General features: G+C 36.7%; 1 protein-coding gene and 1 pseudogene across 2 annotated transcripts in view; one reads left to right on the top strand and one right to left on the bottom strand.

The window, feature by feature from the left end:
• Positions 1–17,809, bottom strand: part of PLXNC1 (plexin C1) — a 63,231-nt gene that overhangs the window by 26,131 nt on the left and 19,291 nt on the right. For both annotated transcript variants that reach the window (XM_020815794.3, XM_078394832.1), the window contains exons 7-15: positions 14,345–14,420; positions 11,478–11,562; positions 11,318–11,377; positions 9,912–10,048; positions 8,438–8,617; positions 7,107–7,194; positions 5,143–5,349; positions 4,824–5,021; positions 435–528 (exon numbers count right to left, since the gene is read on the bottom strand). In XM_020815794.3, the coding sequence (XP_020671453.3) occupies positions 435–528; positions 4,824–5,021; positions 5,143–5,349; positions 7,107–7,194; positions 8,438–8,617; positions 9,912–10,048; positions 11,318–11,377; positions 11,478–11,562; positions 14,345–14,420 (1,125 nt within the window). The remainder of the gene's footprint in view (positions 1–434; positions 529–4,823; positions 5,022–5,142; positions 5,350–7,106; positions 7,195–8,437; positions 8,618–9,911; positions 10,049–11,317; positions 11,378–11,477; positions 11,563–14,344; positions 14,421–17,809) is intronic.
• Positions 5,404–5,578, top strand: LOC140707899 (U2 spliceosomal RNA; annotated as a pseudogene).

Genomic DNA, 17,809 nt, shown 5'->3' with positions numbered 1-17,809 from the left:
AATTATTCCCAGACTCTTCACAACTGGATTGGAACTGCCTGTGAGGTAACTTTGTCCCTTGGACCAACTTAGGAATAGGAAAGTCCCAAGAGTCCAGTTTACAGTTCCTCCTCATGGGGCAGAGGAAAAATCAAGAAGTCTTTACACATCCATTTTGTGGTTAGTTGGGGGTAGTGCAAAACACTACAGCAAGGCACTGTACCTTATTTTAATGCAAGCTCACACGTCCCAGGAGAGGAAATGGATTCCTCCCCATTTTTTCAATGGGAAATATTGAGGAAAGTGAGGGAAGGATGTGGCCCCACAAAAACAGCCTTGAGGTCACACACAGGCTAGGAGTTGCACACTTCCCGCTCCTGATCTAGCCTCACTAGTGTTCAATACAGACACTGTTTTTAAACACAAGAACTACAGACACGCATGCTGCTACTTACCTACTATTACTACAGGGATTAGCAAAAGAACGTATAGAAATGAATAGTTGCGTGGTTTTTGCAGAACTTCAAGCTCAAAGTTTCCCACCTTAACCTAGTGGATAAATAAGACATCAAATTACTAGAAAGGAGTTTCTACATTTGCAGCAGACAATGGCCTGTAAACAAACAGGCATTTATAAATATAAAAGGAAGCAGAAAAAAATTTATTGATTCCTTATCTAATGGTAACTCAAAAAGAGAGAAGCAAAGTAATGGTTGATAAAAATTAAATCAGTGAAAAGTTACCATACAGTATTTTGCCAACACTTCCGCCTTTGGAAATATACAAAGAAAGAGATAAAAATAGAAGTAACTAAAAGAACAATTATTAATACTGTATATGGTGTCATAGGATGTGCAGTGTGCACCCAAACAGAGTTTCCCTAGGAATCAAACACCTGATATTTATCCATTTTATCTACCCAGGTGTTTAAAGGATTGTGTGGGTTTTCACTTTCACTGTGGTATTGCTTGCTCGCTTTACTTGGTTTATATTTTCATTGCTGTACTGTTAAAAACTACCCTGATAGCTAGTTTAAGGAATGATGGTATGTATATCTTTTAAATAAAAGGATATAAAATAAGCAAAGGTTGACTTAAATCGAGAGTCTTAAATTATTTTTACAGAAATGACTAAACAGGTATAGTCAACATATTCAACCCATCAGCCTGAAGACAGACCTGATGGCTTTGCACACACAGTCCACAGCCTGCAGGTTCAGCAGAAGGCAATTTGAAGGCTTGAAAATCAGAAACATGATAATATAATGTGGTCTGAACCTAAGGGCACCACTTACTTGTTAAATTCAATTTGATAAGCCCATCGGTAATAAGACAGAATTGGCAAAATCCTGTTGGACTGTAGCTGCTCTAGTTTTTAAATTAAAAATTACCCCCTCCCTTGCTGTAGGTGGTTTTTTTTTAAAGCCAGGTCATCACAACCAAAAGAGTAGTTGGAAAAAAAGTTATCTGAGGTTTCTTTCTTTTGTGATGTGCTGTCAAGTCACATCTGAGTTATGAGGATTCTAACAGAGTTTTCAAGGTATGTGAAATATTTAAGGAATATGTTTCATCACTGCTACCCATTTAACAAGTTTCATTGTTCAGTGGGGATTGTGAACCCAAGTTTTTGGACTCCTAGTTCATCACTCTATTTACTGTACTATACTGGCTCTGTGAGTTATGGGAGGCCCATGTCATTTTTGATTCTGTCAATTTCAAATATTTCTATCCATCTTTGCTTTATGAAAAATTTCCTTTCACAGATGCACTTAAATATTGATTTTTTAAATGTAGGTTTTCTTTCAAATTAAAAATACCTGTTTGACTTGTTTAATCTGCTTAGAATGGCATCAACATTCTGAAATCCAGGGAATTGTTAATTTCCTATCTAGATATTAGTCCAAAAGTTGTGATTAGGTTCTTTGTGGGTTTTTTTTAACAAAGGGATTCACAAGAAGTGAATTTATTTAGTATTTCTACCACGAATGCACATTGCCAATGTCCGCCTTCTAAAAAAAAAATCTGTCTTTTAACATATCAGTGAATTGATCATTCATATGTCATCTTTACAGCTCCCCACTCTGTTCCTATTGCTTCAATCTTCCCCTCTTCTCTGGCTAGAAAGCAAAAGTCCCCGAGAACTGGACATTCAATATAGAAGCTGATTAACTTAAAATTGTATTGAACACAAACACATAAAACTGTGTAGACCAATATAAGGCAAATACTAAAAGCATTCTAGTAGTGTGCGCTGAAGACAAAAGAAGAAAAGAGTTACATTTAACTGTAGCATTCCTTTCTAAGCTGCTGTGCCTCTAAGCATGAATTACTGGGTTCCTATTTATAGAAGCCACACAGAGAAGGAAAAAAGCTCACAGTGGAATCTAATCAAAGAACAAACAGTATAACTCGTGATCTGAGTTTAACCCATTAGACCAATCTGAAATACCAGCATGAAGAAAGATAAAATTCATTCTGTGTTTGCCATAAATGACCTTGGATACAAAATTAACAGAAGCACAATAAAAAAAAACTCAATTGATTTCCCCATAATTTAGTAAGATGCTTTGTTCTTCTACAGATGTAGAAGACTTCTGCAATTGCTAATTTCAAATTAGCCAATACTAATTGTAGTTAGCAATACATGATTCTACTGTAGCACAGACCCACACTACAGGAATTGTCTTTTCTGTAATGTGGGACTATATTACAGTGCAATTGTATACATTAGGTCAGAATATGGAGAGACAGAATAGATTCTTAGAGGCAAGAGACAAGGGTTCATTTTATTCCCTTATCTATTTAATCTGTGTACAGAGTATATCATATGGAAAACCTATGTCCTCCTGCTGACCAAAATATCCCTAAGAATTGAAGGAGGAGTGAAAATTGGTGGAAGAATCATCAATAATTTAAGATATGTAGATGATGCTATCTTACGGGCAAAAAGCAGCAGACTTGAAACGACTTTCAGTGAAAGTAAAAGAAGAAAGTGGCAAAGCAAAACTACAGTTGAACATTAAGAATGACTACTGAATGTTGACAATGGAGAAATTCAAATTGTTAAAGATTTTGTCTACCTTAGTTTCATCATCAATCTAGCTAAGATTGCAGCCAAGAAATCAGAAGACTGAAACTTGGAAGGACAGCAGTGAAGGTGTTAGAAAAGATCAAGTTGAAGGATGTGTCACTGGAAACCAAGACCATCCATCCATACACTTGCATTTCTGATCACCATGTATGAAATGACTGGACAGTGCATAATGAGATACACAGAACAGTTTTCCTAATGAAGATATTTGAAATATTGAAATAATTCCTGCATTATAACTGTACCATAACTGACTTTGCTTGTTAACTACCTCCTCCCAGCCCAGGTAGCCTGTGCCCTCCTGATGGCCAAAATATCACTAAAAAACTTGCCATGTTGATACAATTGTTTTAAAAAGAGAGGATCAAGGCAAGAAAATTATGTCTTCAGAAATATTTTCTGCAGAACTCAGGTGTGGCTCAACAGATTACAGAGGATGCACAGTTGCTAATATTTTGAAGCTGCAACAAAGGCCTCCCATACAGTGGAATTGACACATTTCTCTTTATGGCAGGGATAGTGCATAAACTGTAGCTGGAACACTGCAAGGCCCAGAACAGTCCCATCCTTTTTGATACCCCCAGTTAAATCTATCACCACCGGCACTCCCATCCCCTAATTGATTTCACTGAGATTAGAGATGGGATATTTGCATTCATATCCTGGGGGAGACGAATATAAATATTGCCACCACAGGGGGCCAGGCCCTTCGGACCCACCCCCCCAGAACCAACTGGCCCACTTACTCCTCGTAGCACGGCTGTCGTAGTTTGTCCTGTGTCAATTGCAGAAGTAGCCTGGCTGGTGCTTCCCTGCCTCCCTGTGCTGTTGACCACTCAGCAGCTGAATGGGGAGAGGCGTCGTCCCACCTCCTCACTGAGGTCCAAAGAGATGAATATGAATATCCCATCTCTAACCGAGATTACTCTTGGCCCACTGAAGCTACCTGAGCTCAGTCTGTATCAGGATTGATTGGCGGAGGGAGCGGAAAAATATCTTCCATTCCCAGTCATGGAAGAGGATCACTGAAGTGCGCATTTTTCCCTGACTCCCAAGATAGCATCAACCTTGGCTCTTGGGGAAAAACAAAACAAAACAAAACACTATTTGGATTTAACAGAAGATGCTACAGAGGAGTCCTTGAATATATCACTTTAGAACAAGTCCAAATGAATATGAATAACATGAATTACAATGTTTCTTTGATACAGTTCAGACAATGCACTTGTCTGGTTCGGACAATAACACTAAACTGTGGTTAGTCTTCATAGCTATGCAGGGGAAAGGGAGAAAGAGCAGCAAATCTTGTGTCATGCTTCAGCCTGGGTCCCATAATTATAGCGTATTATTACCCCTGAACATGAATGAAACAATCATAATCCCTTACGTACTACAGAAACAGAAACTTTTTTCTGAAACATGCACAGATTAAAAGAAACAGACACACCCTCCTGCTCTTTGCTGCTTCTGGTTTTTATATCATTTTTGGAAACAGTAAAGAACACTATGTAATTTCTTCATGAAATCCAGGAATAGCCCTACAGCATGGAGGGCCGATGAATATGAGGGGAGACAAGTATAAGTTAGCTGATCATAACGTTGGACTTTTTCTAGTCAGACCATACAACATGTGGCTGGAGCAGTTAGACTATGGAAAGGTCACAGCTGTGAAATACAACTTACAGCTTCACAGTAATGTTAATGTTCAGTTGATAAATCACATATACAAAAAAGTTCATAAAATTTTTACTCACATAAACTTTCACACTAGATTTATCAATTTTGCTAGCAAAACTCTCTTCCCGTTTGGCTCTGCCACGTATAACGTTGTAGGTTGTAGTGTTTGTAATATTTTGGACAGTGAAAGTTGTATTTATCCGTTTCATACTAACTTCATGAGATAGAAAAATTTCTATCTCATTTCCAACAATATTTAATTTATCCTTTCTTTTCTGGAAATAAACAAAAAAAACCACACACAATAAAATGCAAAACATAGCAAACATGGAGAAAATGCAAATGATGAGGATGTTTTAAAAATATTATTTTAGTGTTTCTTTTTCAAAAACTCACGTTTATTTTTAACTCCAAGTCATGCTCTAAATCAGTTGTCAACTCGTAGAAATCAAATGCAGGGTCCGGATGATATTGCAGATCATTGCAATGTATATGTCTATTCTCAATATTTAGCACAATGTTAGCAACTCTACTCCCTTTTTCAGGTTTAATAGCTGGTGTTGTAAAATTGCATTCAGAACTACTGCTGTGACATGTAAATTGCTAAAAAGGAAAAAAAAGCAAAACAATATTGAGCAAATTATCAAGTAAGGTAACATTTATTCAGTAGGCATAGTTAAGATGTTGTTAACAGTTTAATATTTGGTATGTCATCTATTTGGGGACTATATATTAAATGGATTTTTGGCACTGGGAGATGGAATAGAGGTTTGCTCTGTCCACTCCACACATTGATGTGGTATTGCATAATCTCCAGAATGGTGCACTTCCCCTTTGGGTATATTGTAGTTATTGTATTGTGTGATTTGTAATTATTTCACCAAATGGGTTTCAAACTATCCAGAAAGTACTCACATTAATACGGTGGTACAGAATTTGAAATAAGGAAGGAAGGAACTACAGCCAGTATTGCTTTGGCTTCAATTCTGTATGTAATTGAGCTATTTAAATCCTACTGATTTTACTGTGTGTATGCACATGTGTGTTCTATCCTGTCAAGCTGGAACTGATGTATTTCGACCCTAAGAGGTAAGTGAGATATTTAAGGAATGGTTTCCATGGCCAAGTGGGGATTCGAATCCTATTCTCCAGAGCCCCAATACATTGCTATATTCAGTACACTATACTGGGAATCTGATTTCGCTTAGCACTTACACTTATTTAGTAATAATAAATAAATGTATAAAGCACAGAGGTCTTTTAGACACTTAAGCTGGAGTACTCAGAGTACTTATACCTACAGTAATTTTATTGATTTCTACTAAGTAAGCAGTCTACATGCAGTACATTTGATGGCAACGCTGCTGAAAAAGAGTGGGTTCAATCTAGTAGTAAGCCAAAATTGGAGAAGAACCATTGAATCAATAGCATTTAGTCGGTATTGACTCACCAAATCCCCACTGATTCAATGGGTCTACTGTAGCAGTGACTTGCTACTAGAAAAAGTACAGAAGGCAGTTACTGTATAGGCTGTCCAAGGAGTTGCACAAAGTCCTACTAGAATGATTACCATAGCTGGTGTGAAAAACATCCAATATATATATAATGAAGTTGTAATGATTTGTGAAGGCACTTGTGCACTCAAAAATGAAAATAGGGGTTTCCTCAGGCTACAAAAGCTTTATGCTAGCAGAATGCACTATCTCCTGGCAGAACTATGAGGTACTGTATATATTATTATGTATGTAGAAATAGGACACATGATATGAGTGCTCAGAACCTTGCCTAGAATGCATCAAAAGAAAATTAATTTCTTAGAACTACTTTCAATCTACAGTATCTGGTTACATGAGCAACAAAACAAAACAAACCGCACCATAATTTGGAAATTTGTTTTTAAAATGATTTTTAAAAATAGTTTATTTTTAAGGTAGATTTTTTAAAGTAATTAATTCCAATCATGCGGTGTTAAAAAATTTAACCTATTCTATTTACATTGCTTCAAAGAAATTGTTGCGTTACTCATTACTTTTTTGACACTTTTCCATTACCTATTTGCATTTTTTATTATGGCTAGAGGAAAGATATAAAACCTGAAAATTCCACATAAAATGCGTCTTAAAATGCCCTTTAAATATTAAATAAAAGGTAACTAGAACATGTTCCTGGTTACAGATACACTGACTTTCCTGCTTATTATATAACTTTTTGAATGTGATCTTGCTATGCCCTTGGTAACTTGATGCACATTGTTATTTTTAACTCATTACTACCAAACTTGCCGCAATATTGCCACAATATTACTTTCAAGCCACTTAAATGCTGGAAGATTTTCACAAAACAAAGCATACAATACTTACTGTCAAACTGTGTTTCAATTCATCAAAAATAATAATTGAATCTGTGATATTCAAATACTTTCCATGTATAGTTATGTTGCGACCTCCACTGTGCCAAGAGAGAGATTTAAAGTTGGCATTTCTTTACAAATAAACATATAATTGGCAATATTTTTGTATAATTTGTCACAGCTAATTGCAGTTAATTGATGAGGTGAAGGGGCATGTCTCAATTGTGTGCCTAATTATGTGGCCAACTGCGCAACCCAGATACATTCCAGCACCATGCCAATGAACTACGGTTGTGGTAAATTATGCAAAACTTATGCAAATACTAAGAGCATATTTCTAGCATGTTCTTCTGTTTTACTCTGAGCTGCCAACAACATATATCCAAACCAATAACAGCAAAATGCATTGCTACAAAAAAAAAAAAAGCAACAGAATAATAAAGTAACAAATAATATGTGCATTATAGGTAAAAGCAAAATACAAATAAAAAGTAAAAAAAACACAAAAATGTGCTGGCACTTTAAAGACTACCTTTTTAATGTGAGCTTTTGTGGACAAGTCTACTTCATCAAACATCAGACATTCATAAAAGATGAAATGTAAAAAGCAACAACAAGACTTAATATTGCATAATAAAAGCATTCTGGAATTACTGTGCTTCAATTTCTATCGAAAATTAAAAAGAAAGAAGATGACTTAAGACAAGAAACATGAGTGACCTTGACGGAGAGGAAGTTCTAGTGCAATGGCACTGCAGTGTCTTCCATGCTCACCCAATAGATATCTTGGAGAAAAGCAGAGGAAAATTCCTTTTTTGGATGATAACTACCAGGATCCCTGAGCCAGCATAGCCGCTGATCCTTATTGGCTGGGGATTCTGGGAGCTACAGTCCAAAAACAAAACGAAATACCTGTCCAAGCAATGCTTAGAAGACCATCAAGAGGAGAGACTCTGACAGTGATCTTGGTGTAAAGAATCCTCCTGTTCGAAGCAGAGGCTTGGCAGTCTAAAGTTGGAAGAACCATTAAAGGCAATAACATGATGCTTCCATAGTATTAAACTGGACAGTTTTATATTCATATACAGTAAATAATAATAATAATAATAAAGTGCCACCAAGTCACTTTTGAGTTATACCAATCCTTTTCAGGGTTTTCTATGTATACTCAGAAGTGGTTTACAGTTCCCTTCTTCTGGGGAGAACCTGAGATTGTGCAGCTTGCCGAAGGCCACACAGGCCTGGGGAGATTCGAATTCCCAATCAATGGCTCTGCTGCCAAATATTAAGCTCACAGAATTTATTTATTTATTAAGAAAAATAAAATAATTTGGAGATTACCTTGCCCATGAAATATTTGGAACTATTTCATAACACACTGGGAGAGAGACATAACGTAGTAGCATAGGATGTGAACATTTAAATCCCTTTTCCTTTATGCATATACTCTTGGTTTCTTTGAGACTTGGCGGTAAACAGAATTTCATATGTGTCCGATTTAGCACCTCCGTGACTGATATCCTGGGAAAAGAAGACAAAGTCACTTAAAACAAAAAGTACAATTATTTCCCACGTACTTCAGTGCTGTTGACGTGAAAACCCAAATTTGTGGAGCATGTCTTAATGCAAGTTTAAATAAACACCTGCTGTTTCTTAAGAAAGGTTTATGAAGTGCTAACACAAAACACTTCTCTGTTTGCTGCACTTATCCTACTTCTGCATCAAGTTCCCAACTTCCAAAACCCCAGAAAAATGAACCAGAATATGGCTCCCCACCCTACCTTCATTTTGTTTTGTTTTGCTAAGGGACATTAAGACAGAGTTTCCTGGCAGGGACAGAACAGGAAGCTGTGTTTGGACAAGACATGAGCTTCACACTGAAATGGATGTGTGACAGAAGCAGAAGATCAAGAGGAGGAGTCCTCAGCTCCACTCTTAGTTTACAAAGTCTTACCTAATGATTGTGCAAACTGAATTTATAGAACTCAACATTTACTTCATTGAAAGCTCATCTTGCCAGTGTGATTTAGAAAATGAGATGAACCATTTTAAAAACTCAGGGTACAATGTATTTAAGTTTTGCTTTGAACTCTGTTTACAGGTGTGGAGTTTTTTAAAAAATAGTGTAAGGCATTTTAGTACTACCAATTAAAACGAGATTAGCGAGTCTCTATTCCAGTGAGAAACAAGAAAACAACCTGAAACAATGCCTCTTCTCTAAAAGAGACAGAAGGAGCTCTCACTATGCTTTTTATGTTTTTCAGGGGGCATTAATATTTGACCTCATGTACATAATCATGTTCTTTCCAAGACTGTTTGATCCTTAAAATTAAGGATGACCAAGGAATTCTTTTTTGGATAGAATGCCACAAATATCAAAGAATAGTGCTTACTGAAGGAATATAAAATATAAAGGAGATGAGCTAGGAGCATGGTGTCAAACCTGAAAGTTATTCATCTTATGAAAAAAGAACATGAATAACTAGCTGTACATATTCATTATATTTCTGAATATAATTATATTTCTGAATATATATCTGAACTAAAGCTTAAAATATGATTTTTTTTCAAGCTCTGATCTGAACTACACTCTTTCAAAGACATTCTATCCAATGTAAAATACATAGGAGTAAATCCTAATCCCTGTCATTTCTAAAGTTGTGATTTGAGGAGCAATGCAACAAATAACAGCATCAGAACCAAATTTAAGTTTCAGGGCAACATGTATGAGCATATTTAAATCACCAAACATTTTTCTGATTAAGACACAATATACAGTAATGCAAAACAGAAAACCTTTGATTGTTTGACTCACTCATCTGGTTCACAGCTGCTAGTTCCAGTTATTTCCATCACAATGTTTGATCCTGTAAAGTTTTCTCCTTCTATTAAAACTTCACTTTTCCCTAATGTTGATATCCACGCTGGTTTAACAGAAGAAATTTTCATGGGCTGTTAGAAACAAAATAAAACTAGACTTAAATATCCAGCTTATAGAATTAAATAAAATGATGGAACCATATATTCACTAACATCTTTACAACACATTTTGCTATTAACAGATGACTACTAAATTTTTTTTTTGTAATAGGTTAGAAAAACACATTATACAGTACTCAATTTTGATTGATTTTCAGTAAAAAGATACATTAGAGAAACAAGGAAATAACAAAACTCATAAAATATAAGACATATGAACCCATGAATATTTCAGATTAATGTTTCTGATGAGTCATAATGATGATGCAATAATGTTGTGATAAGTTTGGTTCTTTTTTTCTCCCCACATGCATCTTTTAAAACAAATATTCTTAATTTACTTGTTAAAAGGGCCCCTTTGATGTTTTTTGGCCTATAGCTCTCATCAGCTTTATTTATTATTTATTTCTGAGTGATCTGACATCTCTATCACCTTTCTCCCAATACAAGGATCCAAGGTGGACTACAAAATGATTTTTAAAAAGATAACAACAAACCGTAATAAATTTTCATGGGGGCAATGGGTCCATAGCTGGAATGTTTGACAATTTGTCCTCTTAGGCTCCTTATGGAAGCCAGAGATGACCCCAACACTTTAAAGGAGAAACAGCAGTTTGAAATCTTCTGAATGGACAAAGTTGCCATTTCCACCTCTGTAAGCTGAATAGTTTTAAGCATCAGACCTAAGTGTTGAAACTTAAAACAAAAAGTCAGGATTCAAAAAAACTTATATAATTTTTACTCTATTGTATTATACCATGCCATACTTTATCCTACCCCACTATACAATATAATACAATAAAGTACACACAGTGCCACACAATGGCCAAAATCCTGTTGCTAATCACGCTAGAATAGATCCATTGAATCAAGAGAGGTTTAGTGAGTCAACTGTCCATAGGTTCCATTGATTACAATTGGCCTACTTCAACTGCAACTTACTATGCTAAAATAAGTCATAGTTATAGAAAGTCCATTTGAATCAACATAATTTATAGAGGAATTGGCTCACTTAATAACCAATAGACATACTCTAGTGTGATTTACTACACTAAGCAACAGGATTTTGCCAATATATGAAATTCTGTTGCTTTGCACAACTACATTAGACCCACTGAAACAGTGGAGAGTGCCATTGATTCAACAGGTCTATTCTATTTGCAACTTACTAAGCTAAGCAACCACTAAAACATAACAGAAAGCCTCTTCTATAATTTCAAATTTAAACTGAAACCAGCTGACCTTGGGTGTCTTTGAAGTAACTTTCCAATCTGATGCATTGACTGTCTTGTCACATTCAACCTGAAAATTTGAAAATATTTAAGCCAAAGATGCCATTTATCAAAAAAATTTAAATTACAGGATTTAATTCAAACGTTCTATAAAAGTCACACTTGCTCACCCTTCTTTTACAAGTCATCATAGAGACAATACATTTGTTATTTCTGGCATTCCATGTGCAACCAGCACGATCACATTCTGAACATCTAGGAATGAATGAAAACAAAAAAATATGATTGACACAATTTCAACTGCTGAGGTGCAGAAGAGAAAAGTGTGTTGAGCTAGATCTAAAGAAGGAAGGGAGAGTTGTAATTTTACTTTTCACACAAGGTGCTTGCATACAACAAATAATTAATTATTCTTAAATGGGAACTGAATTTATAAACATCAACTCTAACAAAGTTATTTTTTTAATTTGCAGGAGAACCCAAAAGATAAGAGTCTGATACATTTTATGTGGGAGAGAACAATAATTCATGACAACTGTGCTCCATCAGACCAGAATTCCCTTGAAGCCAATTTTCTGCCTCCTCCAGTAGAAAACCAGGTGGTTCAGATCCCTACAAACATGTCACAAAGGCTTCCTCCTGGTTGATGCTTTTGAGAAGAGCACGGAAAAGCAACATTTTGGGTTACAGCTCCTTAGTCCTCCAGGTATAGCATGGCCAGTAGGAGGTGATGGTTGCGGCCTGTACTATAGAGTGACTGCATTCAGTGGCATGATGCCTTTGGATATGGACAAGATGCTCTCTTCAATCAGCCCATTTTTATGCTATTGCTAATATAATAATATCCATGCTGGGGCTGAGAGCCTTACTTTCTGCGAGGGAGGAGACAGACCCTGACAGGCCCCCTTTATTTCATAGCACAAATATTGTCTTTTTTCTTAATTCTCAATTTAGCTGCCACCAGTCTCCTAAATATGTGATTTAATTACTTAATCCCTTGGGTTTAAAACCCATCACTTTGCACCTCTCTAAAGAATCCATTTGCTCAGGTAGCATGAAATGAGAGGCTTAGCTTCTGGACTAGTTTAACCAAATGTAGCTCTGTAAGAACAGATCTTCCACACCAGGAGAAGTCTATTCTAAAAGAATAATTTTATTGAAAAGGTAAAAATACTGACAGGAGGGTGAAAAAGCATTTACGTTCCGAAGAATATATTCAAGAGTTTCTGATCAAGGCAATTGACAAGCTACAGACAAATAAGGCTAAGAAATGTTGCTATTTAGCTAGCTAAGGTTCTAACAGGCAAGGATCCATTTCTCACCAGGGGCTATGCTTACATGCAACTCAGAGCCACGTTCCCTCTCTGCCTTAGAGAGGAGCGCTCCCTTCCCTCTTCTCCTGAACTCCCAGAATCTCGGAACTCCCCACTCACTCTCCCAGTGGCTGGCTTAAAACCATTTCTGCCATGGGGGCTTTAGAATGTACAAGCTTCTAAGAAGAGCTTTTGGAGTGCACGCCTAATTGTTTACCAGAAAAGCTGGTGTGAAGCAGATGGCTTCTGAATTTCAAGGCAGCCCCTCCCTGCCTTTGATATGGCATTTCGTATGGCATCTGTGTGTATCTTTGTAACTTTTATGGCTCATCTCTTCTCTGGTGCTTTCCTAAAGGGATGCACCAGGGCCCATTTTACCACAGCTGGAGCAAGAAAATTGCTCATACCCTTTAAGTAAAAATCATATGTCTCATTCTACAAAGGTATAAGCAAAAACCATGGTCTATCCCTCCTTAACATTTAAACTTCCACCATCATTATGATCTCATCAAATACAATTATATAAGATTTAATCCTCTAATACAGTGGTTCTTAACCTTGGGTTACTCAGGTGTTTTTGAACTGCAACTCCCAGAAACCCCAGCCAGCACAGCTAGTGGTGAATGCTTCTGGGAGTTGCAGTCCAAAAACACCTGAGTAACCCAAGGTTAAGAACCACTGCTCTAATACACTTCTGACTCAAGATGACCTTAGCAAGATTTTTGAGATGTTCAAGAACCTATCATTGCTACTACCATCATTTGAGTTTCTGTAACAAATCACAGGTGTGAACCCATGTCTCCTAAATCCTTGTCCAACACTCTACCCACTGCATCACACTGGCTCTCCTAAAATGTTTACAAATGATAAATATTTTTACAAGTCAAACAACTACAACAATATTCCCAGGTTTTATTGAACTTTTCACTACACTGACTTATTCCAGAGTGGCAGGTTTTTAATTCCACACCAGCATTTTGCAACCTAGCTGCACTCTGGAAGATTACAGTTGCACACATACACAGAACATCAGGCATATATAGAGATCACTGTCTTAGCAGCATGTTGTTTAAAAATAAATATATATCCTCAATCAGTCAGTATTTAAATTTGCCCTAAAATTTTTTTTAAGTGCTTTATGTTCCCTATAACCATCCTCAGTTAACCATCTGCCTGTGGCACTTTGGACTTACTGGAGTTTCCAAATACTTTGCAAAGGCAGCTCCACATATAGCACATTACAGTCATCCAAGCAGTATGTAACGAAGGCTTGTGCCACTGTGGCCAGATCAGACCTCTCCAGGAATGGGTGCAGCTGGTGGACTAGTTTTAACTGTGCAAAGGCACTTCAGGTCACTACTAAGACCTAGATTTTCACCAATAGTACCAGCAAGAACTATTTTGGTTCTGGTAAATGACACATTTTGTTGTTTAGTCATTTAATGGCCTGTAAAACATTGAGGAACTAAGAGCAGATACACAAGAACATACACATTTAGGCCCGTATGCCATTCAGTATTTATATGGCTAGTAGCACTCCAACACCTAAGCTGCCCCAACAGTTCTGATCTGGTAGATCACACCACGAGGTCATGAACCACAGTAGCTGTTGGGGTTCTGTGCACATAAACATGGAGCAGGACACTGGCCCAAGTTTGGAAACACCTAAGGAAGTCTGCAAGTAACTCTAACCCAAACCACATAAAATGTTCAGATCAACTTACGTTTTCTGTAATGAGCATTCATTGAATTCAAATATTTCTGATAAAAGCCAAGAGTCAGAAGAAAGTGATATCTGAACTGGAAATAATAAGACCAAAATATTTTATACATTGGGTACAAGCATAAAATAAGAGTATTTCTGAAGCAAGATATAATTAATAATATTAAGTGAGATTAAAAGCTTGTTATTTATTTATTTATTTATTTATTTATTTATTTATTTATTTATTTATTTATTTATTTATTTATTTATTTATTTATTTATTTATTTATTTATTTATTTATTTATTTGATTTCTACCCCACACATCTAGAACAAAGGTCTACCACTGGTTACCTTTGGCTGGAATCTATTCATGTTGGCATTAACTTTCAGCAGTGAATTGCTCCAAGTTAAGAAGTCAGGGCATGCATTTCCTATCATACACCAAGTTGTGTGACTAGTGTGCAACAAGAAACATCTACACCAAATTCTTCACTGGTGGCAATTTGCTGCTGAAAATTATGTTGATGGAGTTATACTAGTTGGTGTATCTAACAGAACTCTGTATTTTACATTAGTAATTTATTTATTGCATTTAAACTTTGCTTTTCAGACAGTACTCGGTCACAGCTAAATCCAGCACAATGATATATATATATAAAAGGGGGCTACATGGGGTTTTCTTTTTGTCCTCTAATGCTTTCCTGAATGCCATCCTCTAGGCACAGAATGCAGTAGAACTGAAAATGCAGAGGGTAGGGCTAGGAGAAAACTTTCCAGTTAACAGCCTAAGTAGAGATTCCCACACACAATGTTAATTAATCAGTGTCAATTGGTGATGCTAGTTAATTTCCTTCATGTACCATCGATTCCCAAAAGTTTTTAAACTAGCTGAATATATGTTAGGCAAATTCTTTAATCTCATTAAACAGGACTGGTGATTCAGAGTTGGATTCAAGTTGTGGATTTTTATCTTCTTGAAACAGATGTCAAACAGTTAAGAACATGTCTCTGATCTTAACACCTACCCACTAGACAAGAGCTGACAAGGCAAAATGAGGGCTATGTTTCCTTACACTTTAACCACAAACAGAACCCAACTTCTCCTTCCTCCTCACAAGCAACACATCAGGCCAAACAGTTTCAAAGCCCTCTTGTTCAAAGCCAAAGAGATTTCTCATTTCTCTTCAGGAAGCACAGATGTTGAAGAGCAGGCCACGTATAAATGCATCTGTCCTGAGAGGAATGGAAACTTGTTTATTCAACTTGCATCCTTAACATAAGCCTTATTCACTATGTGTGGTGAACTAAGCGGGTGCTGGGGATATGGGGTGCATGTAATTCAACCTCCCATGTTCACACCCTACCCAGATGTCACTCAGCCCTCCATGAGATTAGTAGAAAGGTTTGCAGGGAAATCTGTAAGAGCATTCAGTGTAATTCAGTTACACTTACACGCTCCCCTGCAAACCTTTGTAGTAATCTCATAAAAGGTGTGAGTAGAGAGAGGGATGTGCTCATGGGGCTTAATGCTCATCTCAATCCCCACCACTGTTAGAGCCCTCCGCGCTTTGAAATATAACATCTGAATTGGGCTGTAGTCTTCCCAAATTAGCCACATTCTAGCCATCCAGCCAAGCCACCTTGAGTTTATGTGCCCTGTTGCTGTCTCCTCTGTCACTATAGTTGCAAGAAGTCAAAATGTTTTCATTCCAATTAAACTACATTCGCCCCTTAAATTGTAACAATAGTTTGAAGAAAATAAGACGGGATTATAAACAAGAGTTTGAATTGGGCTTGTTTTCCTAAAGTATCGAATGCTACAACTAACTACAATTTGTCTAGGTTCAGATATAATGAAAAAACACTATTAGTTAGAAGTGGATATAAAAGCTTCAGATCTCCTTCCTGAAGTGACGTTAAAGAAGAAAAGAAGAACAAGAAGCACAGAAGGCCTAGATTTGAGCTCTTAATATTGAGCTACAGTTTTGCATTAAATACAGAGAAGGGCCTTGGACAGGAATCTTCATTGTGCTGGGTATTGTAGAACTGCAAATGATGCATTAACTGTTAATGTACACCATGATTCAACAAAAGGTAAAAAGCCATGTAGTCCTTGAACACAAACTGAAGACAAGGGTGGGCGATACCTTTACTATGTCACTAAAATGTCACAGACAGAACCTAGCTTTTAACTCCTACAGGAATCTTCATTGGGCTGGGTATTGTAGAACTGCAAATGGTGCAGGAGAAATGTAAAAGTCAAAAAACCATGCCTAGATGAATGAATGAGCAGGTTGATCATTGACTCCTATGCCAGGGCAGTGCATGGTCCCATTCTTCATTCACAATGGATGGGTTATGCAATCCTTTCTTTCTTATCTCTTCTTTCTTGAAGAATATCCTGCTAGTTGAATTAGTTTTGAAGAGCAGATGCAAGGAGCAAGGGATCCTGTGTTTCATCTAGTTCTGCCTTAAAAGATGTAAATCAATCAATCGACCGATCAATCAATCAGGGAGACTGAGAATTCAATTCATTTTTCTTAAATCTGTTAGTGAAATCCTAGTAATTGCGACTCCGGGGCAAAAATGAAAGCAACTTGGTGGCTACTCCACACCACAAAAACTGATCTGAAAAGCTCAAAAGCATTGCATTGCTCACACAGCATCAGCAAATCTTACAACAACATTACTGCCTTGCAGAATATAATACAGTGTTTCAGTTGAAATTATTTATTAATGGATATGGTTAATAAAGTAGTAACTGCACCAGCTTAGAATACATGGTCACATTTTTGTTGTTGTTTAGTCATTGTGTCACATGCTGTGAGTTGGCTAGAACTGAAATTTTAGTGCACTTCTTTTCTGGAAGACTAGTACAAGGGTGTACTTTATCCCCTTATCTGTTCAAACTGTATACAGAACATATCATATTGATAGTCAGAATGGATTCAGATGAATGAGCAGTGAAAATTGATGGAAGAAATGTAAATAATTTAAGATATGCAGATGACACCATCTTACCGGTAGAAAAGAAAAATGACTTGAAACAACTGTTAAAGAAAGTGAAAGAAGAAAGTGCCAAAAGCATGACTGCAGCTGAACATTAGAGAGACAAAAATCATCACCACTGAAGAACTACAGAACTTGAACACTGACAATGAAGAAACTGAAATACTTATGAGATTTTGTATACCTTAATTCAATCATCAATCCAAATGAAAACTGTAACCAAGAAATCAAAAGAGGACTGAGTCTCAGAAGGGCAGCAATTAAAGAATTAAAGATCATCAAGTTTAAGGATGTGTCACTGGAGACCAAGACCAAGAGCATCCATACTCCTGTATTTCCAGTCACTATGCATAGGTGTGAAAGCTGTAAAGAAAGCTGACAGGAAAAAAATTGATTATTTTGAAATGCAGTGCTGGAGGTGAGCTTTGAATATACCCTGGACTGTCAGAAAGATGGACAAGATGGGCCCTAGA

This window comes from Pogona vitticeps, chromosome 5 (genome assembly GCF_051106095.1).
Source record: "Pogona vitticeps strain Pit_001003342236 chromosome 5, PviZW2.1, whole genome shotgun sequence".
NCBI classification, from domain to species: Eukaryota; Metazoa; Chordata; class Lepidosauria; order Squamata; family Agamidae; genus Pogona; species Pogona vitticeps.
The sequence above is the reverse complement of the archived record's forward strand: the minus strand, read 5'-3'. Positions and strand labels throughout refer to the sequence as shown.